At 39.1% G+C, this 16,838-nt stretch overlaps 1 protein-coding gene across 3 annotated transcripts in view; it reads right to left on the bottom strand.

Annotated features, from left to right (window-relative positions):
* Window positions 1-16,838, bottom strand: part of MNS1 (meiosis specific nuclear structural 1) — a 100,689-nt gene that overhangs the window by 27,999 nt on the left and 55,852 nt on the right. The window contains exons 1-2 of one of the 3 annotated variants that reach the window (XM_066343241.1): window positions 2,850-2,918; window positions 1,780-2,001 (exon numbers count right to left, since the gene is read on the bottom strand). In XM_066343241.1, the coding sequence (XP_066199338.1) occupies window positions 1,780-2,001; window positions 2,850-2,852 (225 nt within the window). In that variant the 5' untranslated portion in view covers window positions 2,853-2,918. Of the gene's footprint in view, window positions 1-1,779; window positions 2,002-2,359; window positions 2,401-2,849; window positions 2,919-16,838 lie in introns of those variants that run through there. The other 2 variants (XM_066343242.1, XM_066343240.1) reach the window with 2 other exon arrangements.

Raw genomic sequence — 16,838 nt, 5'->3', positions numbered from 1 at the left:
GAACTCGATAAGGGAAAGTTCTTTACAGAGGAATTTCAGCTAAATGTCAAAGGACTAACAAAATTAGAAATCATTGTTTTACAGCCCCCAAATGAAGGAAAAGACTCACTGACGAAACCATAGATGAAGGTTTGATGGTATCTTTACAGTGGAGGGACCCGGCTTTCTCACTAAACCCAATGATCAACATTAGCATCACTAACAACCCATCATCATGTGGCTGCTGATGTGATACAATGTCAAGGAGAGCATCATCTATGGAGTAACTGCTAAAATATTGTATACAAATCTAATCATGCTTTTAAAGCTAACTTCCACTTAGAGGAAATATGAGAAGAACAAATAAAGAAACCAATGAGGTAGTAAACAGATAAATTCAGAATGTGGGATATTCTATACAACTGGCCTAGTTAACAATCCAGAAACATGAAGTTAAAAAAATTAAGAATAACAGATCGGCTGTCTTGGATTAAAAGGGACCTAACAGACATCACAACCAAATATACTGTATGAACCTTGTTTAGACTCTAATTAAAACCAACCAACTGAAAAAAATTTCTGACACAATCACAGAAATTTGCTTACAAAATGGTATTCAATGATACCTAGAAGTTATTGATAATTCTATTGGGTGAGATACTGGCATTATGTAATAAAGTATCTATTTTATCAGATGCACACTTAAGTATGCAGGAGGTAGTTGATAGGATATCTGAGATTATCTTAAAATTAATAAAAAAAAATAAGAAAAAAATCTAAACCTAGAGATCTTGCTCAGGGTTAAAAAATCATGTCTAAGTTTCTGGTTTGGAACTCAGAGATGGCTACTACTTTTATAACTTGCTTTTGCCACTTCCCACAACGTCCTACAGAATGTTGAACATAAAACAGGTACTCAAAAATACTGAAATATAGCACACCTTTTTCAAATTTATAAAAACCTCATTTCTTATCAGTTTCCCTTTTTCTACCACCCTCATCCCTTTCAATATTTAGAAATTTCCATTGGAAAATTATCTCCATATTTTAGAAATAATATACATATACCTGAATTGTTTTTATTTTTTAATCTTTCCATTGATTGAGAGAATAAGAGGGTGGGGGAGGGGAAGGGGAGAGGAAGCATCAACTCCTTGTAACCAGGGATTGAACCTATGACCTCAGTGCATAGGGATGATGCTTTATCTGCTGTGCTGAGCTACCTGGCCAGGGCCTATATCTGAATTCTTCAAGGCAGTATTTCAAAAATAAAAAAATAAGTAAATTCTAACAATAATACACATGGTTTAATCTCAGTAAATTCAAAAGGTATTACATTTTTGTCTTTAGAATTTTAAGGAAGGCAACAGAATTGTACTTATGTGAACAAAACTGTGGATGTTAGTAATTATGGGATTTCATATGTGGGGGGGGGGGGGACCTTAGTGCTAACTCTGTTCCAGGCACTGTCCCAAGGGCTTTACATGTATTAATTCAAATTATTAAAACAATCAAATGAAGTAGGTACTGTTATTCCCATTTTATAAATGAAACATAAAAAGTAAAAGCAAAACCCACCTAAGGTTCCACAACTAATATATAGCAGTACTAGTATTCAAAGACATCTAGCTCCAAACTCCAGCTCTGAACCACTACCTGAGCTGATTTACAGTGAGGCATCCTTTGCCTGATGCTATTGTCTATCTACTCACTTCCAGTTTGAGCAGTTAGTTTTCATTCATTGTTTCCAAGGAGAAAATGAAGAAGACAAATTATGCAAGAATGAATAGTAAAACTTACCTTTTGAATGGCCTCCTCCATATCCAATTCAAATTGTTCATTATGTAATAATCTGAGGAACCTCTTACGCTCAGCCCGGTCATCATTTTCACTACGCACTGTTTGGTCCCTAATTTGATTCTCTATCTTTTTCAGTGCATCAACATGCAGTTTTTTGCGGTAATTCATATCTACTAATTTCTGATGCCTTTCACTGAAGTTCAAAGTTCTCCTTTTAGAAGCCTGCAATGCAAAAAGTTAAAATTAAAAAATAAAAGTATGCATATTTTGGTGTTCCAAAATCTAATTTTTAAAAATATATTTATGTACACATCAGTAACAAATAACACAAAGATAGGTAACAGTAATAAAAGAAGCATCTTTGGCTCCCTTTCTAAATTCAGAAAAACATACCATAATAAAAGTATAACTATGATAGATAAATATATTTATATATCAATGAAGTAGGTACTATTATTATTCCCCATCTTATAGGTAAGGCGTCAAAAGTAAAAACAACTTTACAAGATTCTTTATCGAGTACATAGCTGTAGTAAGATTTAAATACACGCAGTCCAGCTCTATAGACCCAGCTCTTTACCCCTCAGGGAATTCCTCCTCTCCTCATCCCGCCATCCTCTCCCTTCCTCCTTCCCCTTTCTTCCACACACGCCCCTCCCCCTCCGGCTTGGCCATAAAAAGCAGTTCAGATGCCTGCCAGGTTTTCCTAATACAGATTTAATAGGACGACCCACTGCTTAGTTATTCATTCGCTCTCTCCTGGACTTTTATTTCTACCTACTCATATGTTCTGCTGTTCTTAACCTTTTCCTAAAGTTTCTGAAATATGGGAAATAAGATTTTTTACTGGGCAGATCTGTGTGGGTGCAATGTCGAAAAAGCTGGAAGCTACCGCAAGCAACCCTTAAGTAATTGCACCTGAGGCCTCTGAAAGTAATTACGACTTTCCCCCTAATTCTCAGGTTGGGCATTTCAAACCTTTTTTCAGAAGCAGGCTAGCTCTAAACTACAGCTCAACCAGTTGATAAACAAGTAGTTTCGAGACATCCCCATTCGCTCCACCCGCTCACCATCTTTTAGGACGAAAGTCCAATCCCAGTCTCCAGGCCACAACCCTCAACGGCAGACACTATGGCAGGAGGCGCACTCTGGTGTTTACGAGGTTTCCTAGCAACAGCTTCAGTGGCGCCTCCGAACCTGATCAAGGCGCGGCCTCCCATTGGACAAGCAAGATCCAACCGGCTGTCAGCTTCTTGGGAGGCTGGCAGGGCATCTACTTCTATTGGTCTAAAAGAGACAGGCGGGAGCTCAAGATACTACTCAGATACAAGATACTACTGTCGTTGTTGGGAAAAAGCCAAGCTAAGGGTACTGTTTACATAGAAATACACAAACTCCTATCTAGAACAGGAGGCTAAAGTCACTTTCCATGTTCTCTGTGCCCTCAATGCCTGTTCTGCCGGGGTTGATGATTGTCTTTGTCCTCAGCAGTGGGAGGCACATCACACTGGGAATGGTGAGGCGTGGGTAGCGTGTGCTTCCAGGAGCCTTCTCCTCACCCCCACCCCATCTCCACCCCCCAGAAGCTGTTGCTAAACTGGGAATAAAATGTATGGGCCACATGGATATTACTTTGCTATGTAATACATGGTCGGGGTACCATGAGAGAAAATATGATGCCAGCATGTAGGTCTCGTTTATCTTACCAGCAGGTTAAATGCTGAAGTCCATTTTGAATGGAAGAATTGAAGGACAGGAAGGAGCTTAGAGAAATTCGTCAAATATTGATTTTAGAGATCACATATTTAGAGAAATCTCATCAAAACTAAAAAAAAAAACCCACAAAATTTAAGATAGTATGAGAACTTGACTCGCTTTGTGTTATCGAATTTGAGGTCCATCTTGTATAGTGTTGGTCAAATAAGTTTGTAAATGTTATAAAGTACAGCACGCCAGATTCTGAAAGGCACTGTACCTCATTTCATCAAGTCCACGTAGAGACACCCAGTACAGATGAATTTTGAAGAGTTTTATTGAAGGAGGAAATTTGTTAAATATGTCAGCTGCATATGGCTGACACGGGGCATAGCAGGCCCAAATCGTGCGCTCCAAGTATATTTCAGGGGCTGGTAATATACTGTTGGGCAGATAAAATATATTATGCTCACTTTATTAAAGATAGCGCTGCCCACATGGAGGCCCGTCTCCCAGGTGATGATATCAGTTGCCCTTATACTTGGAATGGGCGTAATTATATCATATTAATGTGTGTTGGGGGCGGGCTGTGGGCAGGCAGGATCCTTGTAGCCTGGGGTTTGGTTTTAGGACTAAGCCTTTCCCACTCCTTTTGAGGTGGGGTGGACTTTGTATCAGAGACTTCCCTATTTTGTATATTGGATTAAAGGTTTTGATTTCTTCACTATAAAATGGGGGCAGACGGGAGCTTGCTCTCTCGGTTTCTGAGATTAGCATTAGAGAGGAGAACAGGGAAAGGCCACGTGGAGGAGGCCAGGAGAAGCAGCCAAGATGGTGGAGTGCTGAGTGAGAAGCCAGTTTGTGCAGTTTGTGCAGGGAGAAGGAAGGAAATGGGGAACAGAGGTGAATAAGTCTGGTGAGCCAGAAACCTTTGATTCTAGGAAACTCGGATAAGTCAGTAGCTTTGTGAGCACTGAATGAGTGGGTTTTGGAGCCCAGTGTGTGTTTTACTTGCCCGCCAGGTGCAAGCTAGGATTAAAGCTAATGGCCAACCAGTTCTTGGCTCCGTTGTTTCTATACCGACTGTCTGAGTCCAATGGGAACCTGCATGTGAATGGCCACGATGGTGACTCCTGACCACACAACATGGTATTTTTGATGACTTGATAGAGAATGAGTATGGACTAGCATGAGTGAAACTACTAAAAGCCCCCACACCTCCTTGTGTTTTGCTTCCAGGAACCCCAGCAGGTTCTCACAGTGAAAAAACAAAAAAGATCTCTCTGGGATGAGAATAATTATTGTGAAATATGTCCAGAACCTTCTCTATAATAAAAGCCTACTGTCCAGAAGAAACTACCACAGTCTTATCCCACCTGGGACATTTCTCAGACAAGCCTCCTCCAGCCTTCCTCAGTGGTAAGAGATAAGCTAAGAAACACTTGTGAAGGTCACAGCCATACAAATAGAGATTTAATCATAAAATTATGAATGATTTCCCTTTTCTGTGCTTTACCACCATACCAACAGTACTTCAGTGTAATAGTTCATTATAGCTGGGACTGCTGCTACCTAACGAGAAATTCTTAGGGAAACACAAGTACAACAGGAGACAGAAACAAAACCCTAGAGGAATCTGAAGCCTCTGACACCTACAGATACAGCAGACATTAAACAGAATCCAACTTTTAGCAATGCAACACAACACCTCACACCTCACTAAACTATTTACTTCAGTTCCTGTTACCCAATATACCAGGTCATTTTTTGTATTGTTTTGTTTTGTTTTTCAGCACGCAAGAGAGAGAGAGAGAGAGAGACAGACAGACAGGTAGACAGACAGGGACAGAAAGCCAGGAAGGAAGAAGGATGACAAGCATCAACTGATAGTAGTGGCACCTTAGTTGTTCATTGATAGCTTGCTTTCTCATACGTGCCTTGACTGGGGGACTCCAGCTGAGCCAGTGACCCCTTTTCAAACCAGCGACCTTGGGCTCAACCCAGTGACCTTGGGCTCAAGTCAGTGACCATGGGGTCATATCTATGATCCCACACTCAAGGCACCAACTCTGCGCTCAAGCTGGTGAACCTGCATTCAAGCGGGCAACCTTGCATTTTGAACCTGGGTCCTCAGTGTCCCAGGTCGCTGCTCTATCCACTGCACTACTGCCTGGTCAGGCCCAAGTTGAGCTTTCAACAACAAAAAAACTACAAGGCTAATGGCAAGTTGCTAAAATGCAAGGAAAAACACAGTCTGAAAGGAAAAGCAAGCATTAGAACTAGACTTAGCTTTGACACAGATGTGGAGATTATTAAACAGGAACTTAAAATAACTATTATTAACGTGCATATTAACATTTCTCATGGAAATGTAGACAGTATGCAAGAACAGATGGGTAATGTAAGCAAGAAATGGAAACTCAAAGAATTTAAAAGAAATTCTAGGAATCAAAAACACTAACAAATGGCAGATGTCTTTGACTGGACACTGCTGAGGTGAGAATCAGTGAGCTTGAAGATATGTCAATAGAAACTTCCCAAACTGGCCCTGGCCGGTTGGCTCAGCGGTAGAGCGTCGGCCTAGCGTGCGGAGGACCGGGGTTCGATTCCCGGCCCAGGGCACATAGGAGAAGCGCCCATTTGCTTCTCCACCCCTCCGCTGTGCCTTCCTCTCTGTCTCTCTCTTCCCCTCCCGCAGCCAAGGCTCCATTGGAGCAAAGATGGCCCGGGGAGGGGGGGGGCTGGGGATGGCTCTGTGGCCTCTGCCCCAGTGGCTCTGGTCGCGGCAGAGCGACGCCCCCGGAGGGGCAGAGCATCGCCCCCTGGTGGGCAGAGCATTGCCCCTGGTGGGCGTGCCGGGTGGATCCCGGTTGGGCGCATGCGGGAGTCTGTCTGACTGTCTCTCCCTGTTTCCAGCTTCAGAAAAATGCAAAAAAAAAAAAAAAAAGAAAAGAAACTTCCCAAACTGAAATGCAAAAAGATTGAGAGCAAAATTATAACCTTGTTGGGCTTGGAGACCTCACCTAAAACTCAAATTATTTTCCTACATTAGAAGAAGGCTTATGGCCATGTGTGTATGGCAGGTATTTCAATGCTTTTGTATTTGGGGGCCTTTATATCCAAATCCACCTACTGCAAAATTAAACTTGACTACAGGGTGTGTATAATGCAAAATATTTTGACACCAGGCAGCAACTGTCATATGCACTTAATTCCATTAGTCAAGCAACTTCCACAAGAATTTTACCAAAGACATGGCTTATGCATGGCTTCCCATAAAGCAGCCTCTAATTAAAACTTGTTGGCTAGGCTGTCACCAGAAGTTGTTCTTTTGAACACAGCTGTATCCTAAACATTTAAGATAGTGCCTGGCATTTAATTGGTGCTAAATAAATATTTGTTAAATGAACAAATGATTGCTATTACATTACTGTTATGCACATAGGAGAAAGCTCTCCCCAGAAATAACTGTGAGGAAATACTGTTCATCAGTTTTATTAATTTTATTTATATTTTCAAGGAGCAAACTCTGAGTTTTTTTCCTACTGTTTTTCTACTTCCAAGTTCATTGATTTCTGTTCTTACCATCATTAGTTCCTTCTCCACTTGCTTTGGGTTTAATTTGCTTTTCTCTCTATACTTTCTTAGGTGGGAGCTTAAATCTTTAAGACCCTTGTCCTTTTGAAATACAAATATATAATGCAAAGTTCCTTCTAAGCCCCACTTTAGCTGCCTTCCACAGATTTTGATATGTTGTACTTCCTCATTTCATTCAATTCAAAATATTCAAAGATTTCTTTGACCCATCAACTATTTAGAAGTATTTTTGTGAACTTTCCAAATAGTTCATTTGTCCAGGTATCTTTTTGTTATTGATTTCTAGTCCAATTACAATATGGTCAGAGCATATACTCTGAATGACTTCAAATCTTTTAAGTTGGTTGAGGTTTGTTTTATTGTGTGTGCAGAATACAATCTATCCCGGTGAGTGTTTCATGTGCAGTTGAAAATAATGTGTATTCTAGTGTTGTTGGTGAGGTGTTCTATAAACACCAATAAGGTTAAGTTGGTTGATCATGCTCTTCAAGTATTCTATATCTTTAAGCTATTTCTATCTATTTGCTTTATCAATTATTGAGAGAAGTGTTGAGGTCAAATATTATATAATTGTGGATTTGCTTATTTTACTTTTCAGTTCTTTTTTGTTTTTTTAGCTCCATGTGTTTTAAAGTTTTACTGTTAGGTGTATATACTTTTACAATTATTATTAATGTCCTGATAACATTTTGTCATTAAAATTTTGAAATGACTTTTTTATCCCTGGTAATAGTCTTTGTTTTGAAGTCTATTTCATATGAATGTGGCACTCCAGCTTTTTTTAAAAATGGTACTTACACGAGACATTTTTCTCCATGTTTTTACTTTGAATCTGTGTCAAAATGTTTTCCATCGACAGCACAGAGTTGAATATTGATTTTTTATTCAAACTGACAATCTCTGTCTTTTAATTGGTATATTTATGACATCTACATGTAATTGATATGAATTAAAATCTACAGTTTTGCTAATTTTAAATTTTATTGCACTGTTTTTGTTCATTTTCTTTTTCTGTCTTTTTTTGAAAAATTTTGTATTCCATTTTATTTTCACTACCAACTTATAATTTATACCTCATATTTTTATTGATTGCCCTAAGACTTAATACATACTTCTCACAAAACTTAGGAGATATTTCAAAATAAATATGAAGTGATAAAATATCCCCTAATTTCTGTGAGCAGTATATATATATAAATATTCAATATTCCAATTCTGCCTCATCCATTGTGTATAAACTTTAAAGCAGGGGTCCCCAAACTTTTTACACAGGGGGCCAATTCACTGTCTCTCAGGCCGTTGGAGGGCCGGACTATAAAAAAAACTATGAACAAATTCCTATGCACACTGCACATATCTTATTTTAAAGTAAAAAACAAAACAGGAACAAATACAATATTTAAAATAAAGAACAAGTAAATTTAAATCAACAAACTGACCAGTATTTCGATGGGAACTATGCTCCTCTCACTGACCACCAATGAAAGAGGTACCCTTCCAGAAGTGCAGCGGGGGCCGAATAAATGGCCTCAGGGGGCCGCATGTGGCCCGCGGGCTGTAGTTTGGGGACCCCTGCTTTAAAGAGTATGATTCTAATTTCTCCATCCAATAGCACATATTTTGTGCTATTGTTATTATACATTTTACTTTTACATATATAAGTCTACAATATATATGTTTTCCACTTATGTTACACTGTTTGATATTGCCTCAACATTCTCAAATGCTCTATTTTTCTTTTTCTCCAATCTTTTTCTCCTTGTGTTTCTGTTTGGATCATTTTTTCTGATATATCTTCAAATTCACAAACTCTCTCCTCAGCTGTGTTAAGTTCTGTTGAGCCTGTCAAAGGCATTCTTCATGTTCATTGCTGTTTTGGTTTTTATCTAACATTTCTATTTAACTCTTAAGAGTTCCCATCTTCTCAGCAAAAATTACCCACCTTTTCATGTATTGTCTACTGTTTCTACTAGAGTCTTTAATTATATTAATCATAGCATTTTAAATTTCCTGTTTGAGAGTTTCACCATTTAGGTTATATATGAATTTTATTTTATTCTATTAATTGCTTCATTTTTATATACTTTTTTTTTTTAACAGAGACAGAGAGAGAGACAGGGATAGACAGGGACAGACAGACAGGAACGGAGAGATGAGAAGCATCAATCATTAGTTTTTCGTGGCGACACCTTAGTTGCTCATTGATTGCTTTCTCGTATGTGTCTTGACCGTGGGCCTTCAGCAGACCGAGTAACCCCTTGCTCCAGCCAGCGACCTTGGGTTGAAGCTGGTGAGCTTTTGCTCAAACCAGATGAGCCCGCGCTCAAGCTGGCAACCTTGGGGTCTCGAACCTGGGTCCTCTACATCCCAGTCTGATGCTCTATCCACTGCGCCACCTCCTGGTCAGGCTTATATACTTTTAACAATGTTTTCTTGCTTATTTTGTGGGTCTCATAAATTTTTTATTGGATGCCAGACATCATGTGTAAGACAGAGACTACAGTAAACCATATTTATGCCCGGAAATAAAAACACCTATTCTCCTGCTACATTAGTGAAGGAGGTTGAGTCAGTGTAGTCAGGAGTTGAGAGGGAAATTTGGTTGTAACTACGGTTACCTTCAGTGCTCCACTATCCTCAGCTTTCTTTGTTGTCCTGTGTTATACTGGGAGCTGGTTTTCCAGGCAGCTTCTCTCAATGTTCCTGATCCACCCCTACCATTAGGCTTTGCCGTGTTCCTGCGTGTCACGGTGTCTCTCCCCACACCCTAGCTCCTGTCCCCAGCAGGAGATCCCTGTTTTAGGGTGTTCATGCTTTTAAGCCAGGTGGTAATGCAGGGTGGGTTCTCGTTTGTCCTGGTTCAGTCTTAGCATTAGTCAGCTAGGGGTAAAGGGTCTCATAAATCGGAAAATTTTTTCTTAAGTATTCACTGTTTTCTTATTGGCTTTAAAGGTTTATATGTCTACTTCAAGTTTCTTTTTCTAACTTTAGCCACAGGGGACTTCTTTGAGCTCCTTCCTGCCAGAGTGCCTTTGTAATAAGACTGAAACCCCACCAGCCACCTTGCCAATAAGGAAATATATGCTCTGGAGGGCAGAGCAGAAAAAATAGAAGGAGCTTTGGTCTTTTGTTTTTTAACAAAGAGCTACCATACCAGTACTGCCTAATTCTTGACCTCATGCTATATGAAAGAAAAATTAACTCAATTTATCTAAGCCTCTGTGTCCTTTTTCACCCAGGATTCTCTTACTGCTAGCCAAATGCAACTTCTGACTCATACAAGCACTATCTCTTTTTAATCTCATGGGTGAAAATGACTAAGGAAAACAAAATTTTTGCAGCATTAATTGCCTTTTTAAATCAATATTTGATTTTGAACATTAGTCAGTAGAGTGAAAAATCTATGATTTCCTTTCCCATATTTTCCTCTCTCCCTTTTTCATCTTCTAGAAGCTACTGGCCAGTTTTCTCCTTTTCTTAATCTATGTGCTCTCAGAGTCTTTTTTTTTTTAATATATTTTGAGCACTTTTATTTTTTTACAGAGACAGAGCGAGAGTCAGAGAGAGGGATATATAGGGACAGACAGACAGGAACGAAGAGAGATGAGAAGCATCAATCATCAATTTTTCATTGTGACACCTTCGTTGTTCATTGATTGCTTTCTCATATGTGCCTTGACTGTGGGTCTTCAGCAGACTGAGTAACCCGTTGCTCAGCCAGCAACCTTGGGTCGAAGCTGGTGAGCTTTGGCTCACACTAGATGAGCCCACGCTCAAGCTGGCGACCTAGGAGTCTCGAACCTGGGTCTTCCGCATCCCAGTCCTACGCTCAGAGTCTTGATCACAACATTTGATTCTTAGGTTTTCCAAAATATCCAGGCAACATATTTGTCCAATAATTTGATAAATCCCAGAGTCATCCATTTACAAATTGGATAAGCATACCTTATGTCTTCAAATACTTCATAGATAAAAATGTGGACTAAGATGGGTGAATACAGTGCCCTGATATGCACCACGAGAATATCTCTCCCACTGCAAATAGATCAGCAGTCTTTGAGTATGACCATTCAACTAGTTACCAATGCTCCAATTTTACTAATACACTACCAATATTCCTATAACTTTTCTGTAAGAATTTACTGGGAGAATTCTACAAAAACACTTCACTAAACTCTAGATCCATTATGATTTCTTAACTTCCCTTAACTGCCTAACACAATCCAATTGATTGCTTGACAATTTTTTTGGTTGAATGGATTCAGGTCAAAATTATTTACCTGAAATGCTCACAGATCAATAAATATAAATGTCTTTAAAGCATGAACAGGATGTAAATCTGATCTTTACATGTTTAGCTACTTGATAAGGGTAAATTCTATGTGTACAATAAACTTCTAAATCACACAGATATATTTTTGCAAGGAAATATTTGTAACTTAAAGACTAGTTAATTAATCAAGTACACAAAGTGTTTCACTGATCAATACATAAATATTAAAGTCAGGCTGTTATGAATACCACTTGCTTCTCAAAACACGCCGTATTTCAGAATACCACACCCAGTAGGTAATAGTTTTAATGCATTATTGTCTAAATTTACCAAAATATGGCTAGCACAGAGCCCTGGACAGAGTGTAGCTTAACAGACATACACTGAATGACTCACAGTATATTTAGATATAGTAGTTTCAGTGCTAGATGATCAGAAGGATAATTCAGATGGAGAATCTATTGTGTAGAAGGAGAAAAGGCTTTGCATTTAGTCAGAAATAAACTAAGAAAAAACCATGTAGGTCACCAGATATTAAGACGAGAGACAAAAGAATATTTAAGAGGCCAGACTGTGGAACGGTTGGCATGTTTTTAACCACAAGAGTAAGGGGAAGAGGGGGTTACGGGGTGGGGGGGAGGAGAGGGAGGGGGTTGGGGGAGGGGAGGGGCACAAAGAAAACCAGTTAGAAGGTGACGGAAGACAATTGGACTTTGGGTGATGGGAATGCAGCATAATCAAATGTCAAAATAACCTAGAGATGTTTTCTCTGAACATATGTACCCTGATTTATCAATGTCACCCCATTAAAATTAATTTTAAAAAATATTTATTAAAAAAAAGAGTAAGGGGAAGGGAAAAACCAATAGGAGTCTGATCAAGCAGAGCTGGAGTTCTCAGAGAGCTCACACTGCTCTCCAGGTTGCCCTGGCTAAGGGCCCCTACTTTAAGTCATAATATAATAAAAACAATGTTTCCTAACAAAGAAAGTTTTGATTAAAGATATGGCCATACTTAATCAAGTTAAAATATGCAACATTCATGTTGTTAAAAGAAATTCTGGTAAGGAGGATGAAAGGTATATATGTAGTAAAGACTGAGATGATGAGGAAAAGAACATGAAGCATGAATAAAACATTTAACTCTTGAGCCTTGAAAGAGTACCTGGGAGCTGCAGATCTTCTCCTCTCTCTGGCCTGGGGTCTTTGATCACATGGCTGTATATCCACATCAAGGGTCCCCAAACTTTTTACACAGGGGGCCAGTACACTGTCCCTCAGACCGTTGGAGGGCCAGACTATAAAAAAATCTATGAACAAATCCCTATGCACACTGCACATATCTTATTTTAAAGTAAGAAAACAAAACGGGAACAAATACAATATTTAAAATAAAGAACAAGTACATTTAAATCAACAAACTGACCAGTATTTCAATGGGAACTATGGGCCTGCTTTTGGCTAATGAAATGGTCAATGTCCAGTTCCATATTTGTCACTGCTAGCCATAACAAGTGATATGATGCGCTTCTGGAGCCTTGACGCGTGCGTCCCACCACACCGTGTTTTGCGTTGTCCTCTCACTAACCACCAATGAAAGAGGTGCCCCTTCCAGAAGTGCGGCAGGGCTGGATAAATGGCCTCAGGGGGCCACATGCGGCTCACAAGCCGGCCGTAGTTTGGGGACCCCTGGTCCACACGATCTCTACTGCTCTGCGCATTGGCAACAGGGTAGGAGAGGAAGAGAGAGAAAGCACAACCTTGCCCTCCTGGTGTTTTTTACAAATTGACTGGGGATGAAGCAAAGCGTCTCCTTCGAGAGTTAGGTTTTCTGTAGTGAGGGTAAAAGATGAGGATGTATCCAGGCTGACACAGGGTCTAACAGGTTCTATCAAGTAGAATTTGTTAATTCTTAAGAGCGAAATGTAATGCAGCATTGCAAAGTATTCTAGAGAATGTGTATGCTTTTCATTATCTTTTGCTTCCCTAACTTTGGTTCTAAAAGAAAGTGTAGTGACAGCTCTTGGTTTCCAGTCTACCTTGGGATATTGCAGATCCTACAATAATTTGTGTAATTTAATAGGTGCTCTGTCAGAAAAGGATTGTTGGCCTGAGTGTTCATCTAAACCAAGGGCAACTTTAATTAAGTGCAATAATTAGCTGATTTTTACCTGGGAAGATAGTCTAAAATTATGTTTTAATTAATAGACATTGCTTTATAGAGCAGTTTCTGTTTTACAGAAAAAATGATAGACCACAGAGAGTTCCCACATGTCCCTCTCCCTCCACACGCAGCTTCCACTATCATTAACACTGGACATTGTGTGGGACATTCGTTAAAATTGATGAACCAATATTGATACATTATAAACTAAAGCTCATAGTTGACATTAGGGTTTACTCTGTGTTGTACATTCCATGGGTTTTGACAAATGCATGTTGCCACATATCTACCATTACAGGATCATGCAGAATAGTTTCGCTGATTTAAAAATCCCCTGTAGTCCACCAATTCCTCCCTGCCCCCTCCCCCACCCAGCCTCCTGGAAACCACTCATCTTTCCTACTGAATCTATAGCTTTTTCTTTTCCAGAACGTTTATACTGTTGGAATCATATAGTATGGAGCCTTTTCAAACTGACTTTTTTCACTTAGCCATATGCGTTTAAGGTTCCTCCACATCTCTTCATGGCTTGAAAGCTCATTTATTTTTATCACTGAATAATATTCTATTATGGCTTTTTAACAAATAACGATAACATTTAAAGATTATTTCTCATGATAAATTATTACTATTGTAAGTGATATTTTATTGTTAAGGAAGGATTTATGCCCTCCCAGCATTAAAGAGAAATCTAGTTCTTTTTCCTTTGGAAGATAGCTTCTCACCTACAGGCCTATACTAAATGTTTAGAGTACTGAAGGGAAAGAGCTTTTCCTAATAATACATGATGGATTATACTGATTAATGTTTCCAATAGTTACGACATAACAGGGTTGAACATATCAGAGTTGCTAATCTGAAATAAGACAGGTTAATAGCTATATCCAAGAAGTTCTAACCATATTGTAAAAATTATTTACAAAATTGGGTGGCTTCATAAAATAAAGCAATTAGAACAAGACAATTTTTCTTTCGTTCAAAAAAGTGCTCACATCTAATCTAATTTGCTGCAGCTGGACACCACCTGCCGATGACTGTTTAAGTACTCTGAACATTACGCACTTATCTTTTAAATATTGATAATGCCATTTTTCATTTTCTTGACATGAAATCCCACAGGGAATAATTATGCTAATAAACCTTAATGATTCTTGCAAATAAATGATCAAACCAAATTGCTACTGTTGATTTATATTAATGGATGCCTTTAGGACGAGATCTGCCAGTACGGTGCTGCCTCTTGAATCTCAATTCATCTTATTTAGCTGAAGAGTGTACATAGTTTGTTAAATGGATGAAGTGTTTAAAATATAATGTGTTTGCGCAGTTTCTGTGCTTCATAATATTCAAGCATTACCATCTTGCCTTGTGGCAAATGTGCATTTAATGGTTTCATTGTATATAACTTCTTTCCTACTTTTTGTCTCTTATATGCAGTTAGGAAGTGACTACTTTCTGGTTAATTCCAAACAGGCCCGCTTCCATATGTTGAATCTGATTGTTTTATTAAGAGAATAAGATCTGTTTCTGGATATTTTAGCCACCATAATCTAGGAATCACATGGACTATATGATAATGTGACCGAGTGGCTGACTAATTAATTGTTGGGGGGGTAAGGGTACTATTAAGGGCTTACTTGTTGCCCAGTATAAACCTAGATTAGTGGGCCTCTTCATCTACTGCTCTCTGTCACTCTTGCTCCTGCACCCTCATCAAGTCTATAGAAAGTGGAAATTCCTGACATGAATTCTAACATAAAACTGGGAAATAACTACACAATTGTTATCATCATCATCATCCATTTCTAGGGTTGGGGAACACTATGCAGAAGAATGCTTATTCATTGTGGATATGAATAAAATTTTACCTGGGGAATTTGATAAAAAGCCACTTTTATTTAATGTTCCATATAATTGAAAAAAAATGACCTTCATTCAGATGATTGCCTCAATTGTCCATTTTTCTGCATGAAAAGTCATATTCTAAGCATAGGAGAAAAACAGAAATACAAAACAGGTATAGGCATAGAATTGAATGCAAAGTGATGTAACTTGGTAAATGGGATTGGCATACATATATTATTCATACATAAACAGGATATGAAACTTGTGATGTCCAGTAATAGTTGCTTAGGGATTTGACACGTGGGCACAGAAACTAATTTGGTTAGTGGTGAAGCAAAGGTGACCACATTTAATTCATTGTGAAGAACAGAGAAGTCCTGTTCTAAATTATAAAGCACTTATTTTTTTAAATATGTATATTCTTATTAATATATATATACATATGTACATACATACATAAACTACCTTTAAAAGGTGTTATTTTTTATTTATTAACTTTAGGAAAAGTGCCTAATTTGCTCAAATATGACACATTTATGGCATCTTTTTCTAATAAAAAATTAACCAGACCAAAAAACTTAAACCAATAAGTGCATTATTTTACTTGTAAAATTTCTAGTTAAGCAAAATAATGAGGGATGACCCAAATATGTAATGATAAGGAAATGATTAAGGAAATGATAGGACATCAGCTCTACAGCTAGCTAGGTGTGTCTAGAGGGCAAGGGGGAAGAGGGGGACAGACCAGGGAGGGGTGATCTGTGGGGAGCCTGAGCAGCCTCTAGGAAAGCAGAATGACTGGGCCCTCAGTACCTGAGCAGCAACTCTATGGTCCTGGGGAGAAAGAGGGACATAATAACCCTCCGGGAGGAATGGCAGATGAAGAAGGCAAAGAGCCCAAGCTGGCCGTGAGCACTCGGAGGCAGCCGAGGAACAGTGGTGCAAAGCTGGTTAAGCTGTCCTCAGACCCAGCCCTGCTTGGCCAACTGCCATGAGAGGGTGGAGGGAGGGAGGGAGAGAGGGAGGGAAAAGGAGGGGTGGGGAGAGAGAAGGAGAGGCTGTATCAATTAGCTGATAAAGTTAACAGGAAATAATGGCCCAGAAAATGTGGAACAGACAAGGAATAACACTCATGTATTTTTCAGAGGCAGAGACTTTTCCTTACTAGACACAGGGAATGCTAGTGGAAACTGATGCAGGCATAAGGACTGTGTCTGGAGAGAGAGGAAACAATGGTTTTAATCCTAATTGTAAAAGAAGTCAGTGCCGAAGGATCCAATATTAGATAAGCAGATATATTTCTGGGGAATACAGGCAACAGATGCCTCCGTCTCACCCATCTCCCTGGGGACGATTGGTAACCTTACTGAATTTGCTTGGTCCTCCACTCCATCCTTCTAACCACACATCAACATGAGGCCAAAACAGAGAGTGAAAACCTTTGTCATATGTCTTGTTATACAAGATGCTGCTGGGAATGTGACAG

This window comes from Saccopteryx leptura, chromosome 6, assembly GCF_036850995.1.
Source record: "Saccopteryx leptura isolate mSacLep1 chromosome 6, mSacLep1_pri_phased_curated, whole genome shotgun sequence".
NCBI classification, from domain to species: domain Eukaryota; kingdom Metazoa; phylum Chordata; class Mammalia; order Chiroptera; family Emballonuridae; genus Saccopteryx; species Saccopteryx leptura.
Note: the sequence above shows the minus strand (reverse complement) of the source record. Positions and strands in the feature narration are given on the sequence as shown.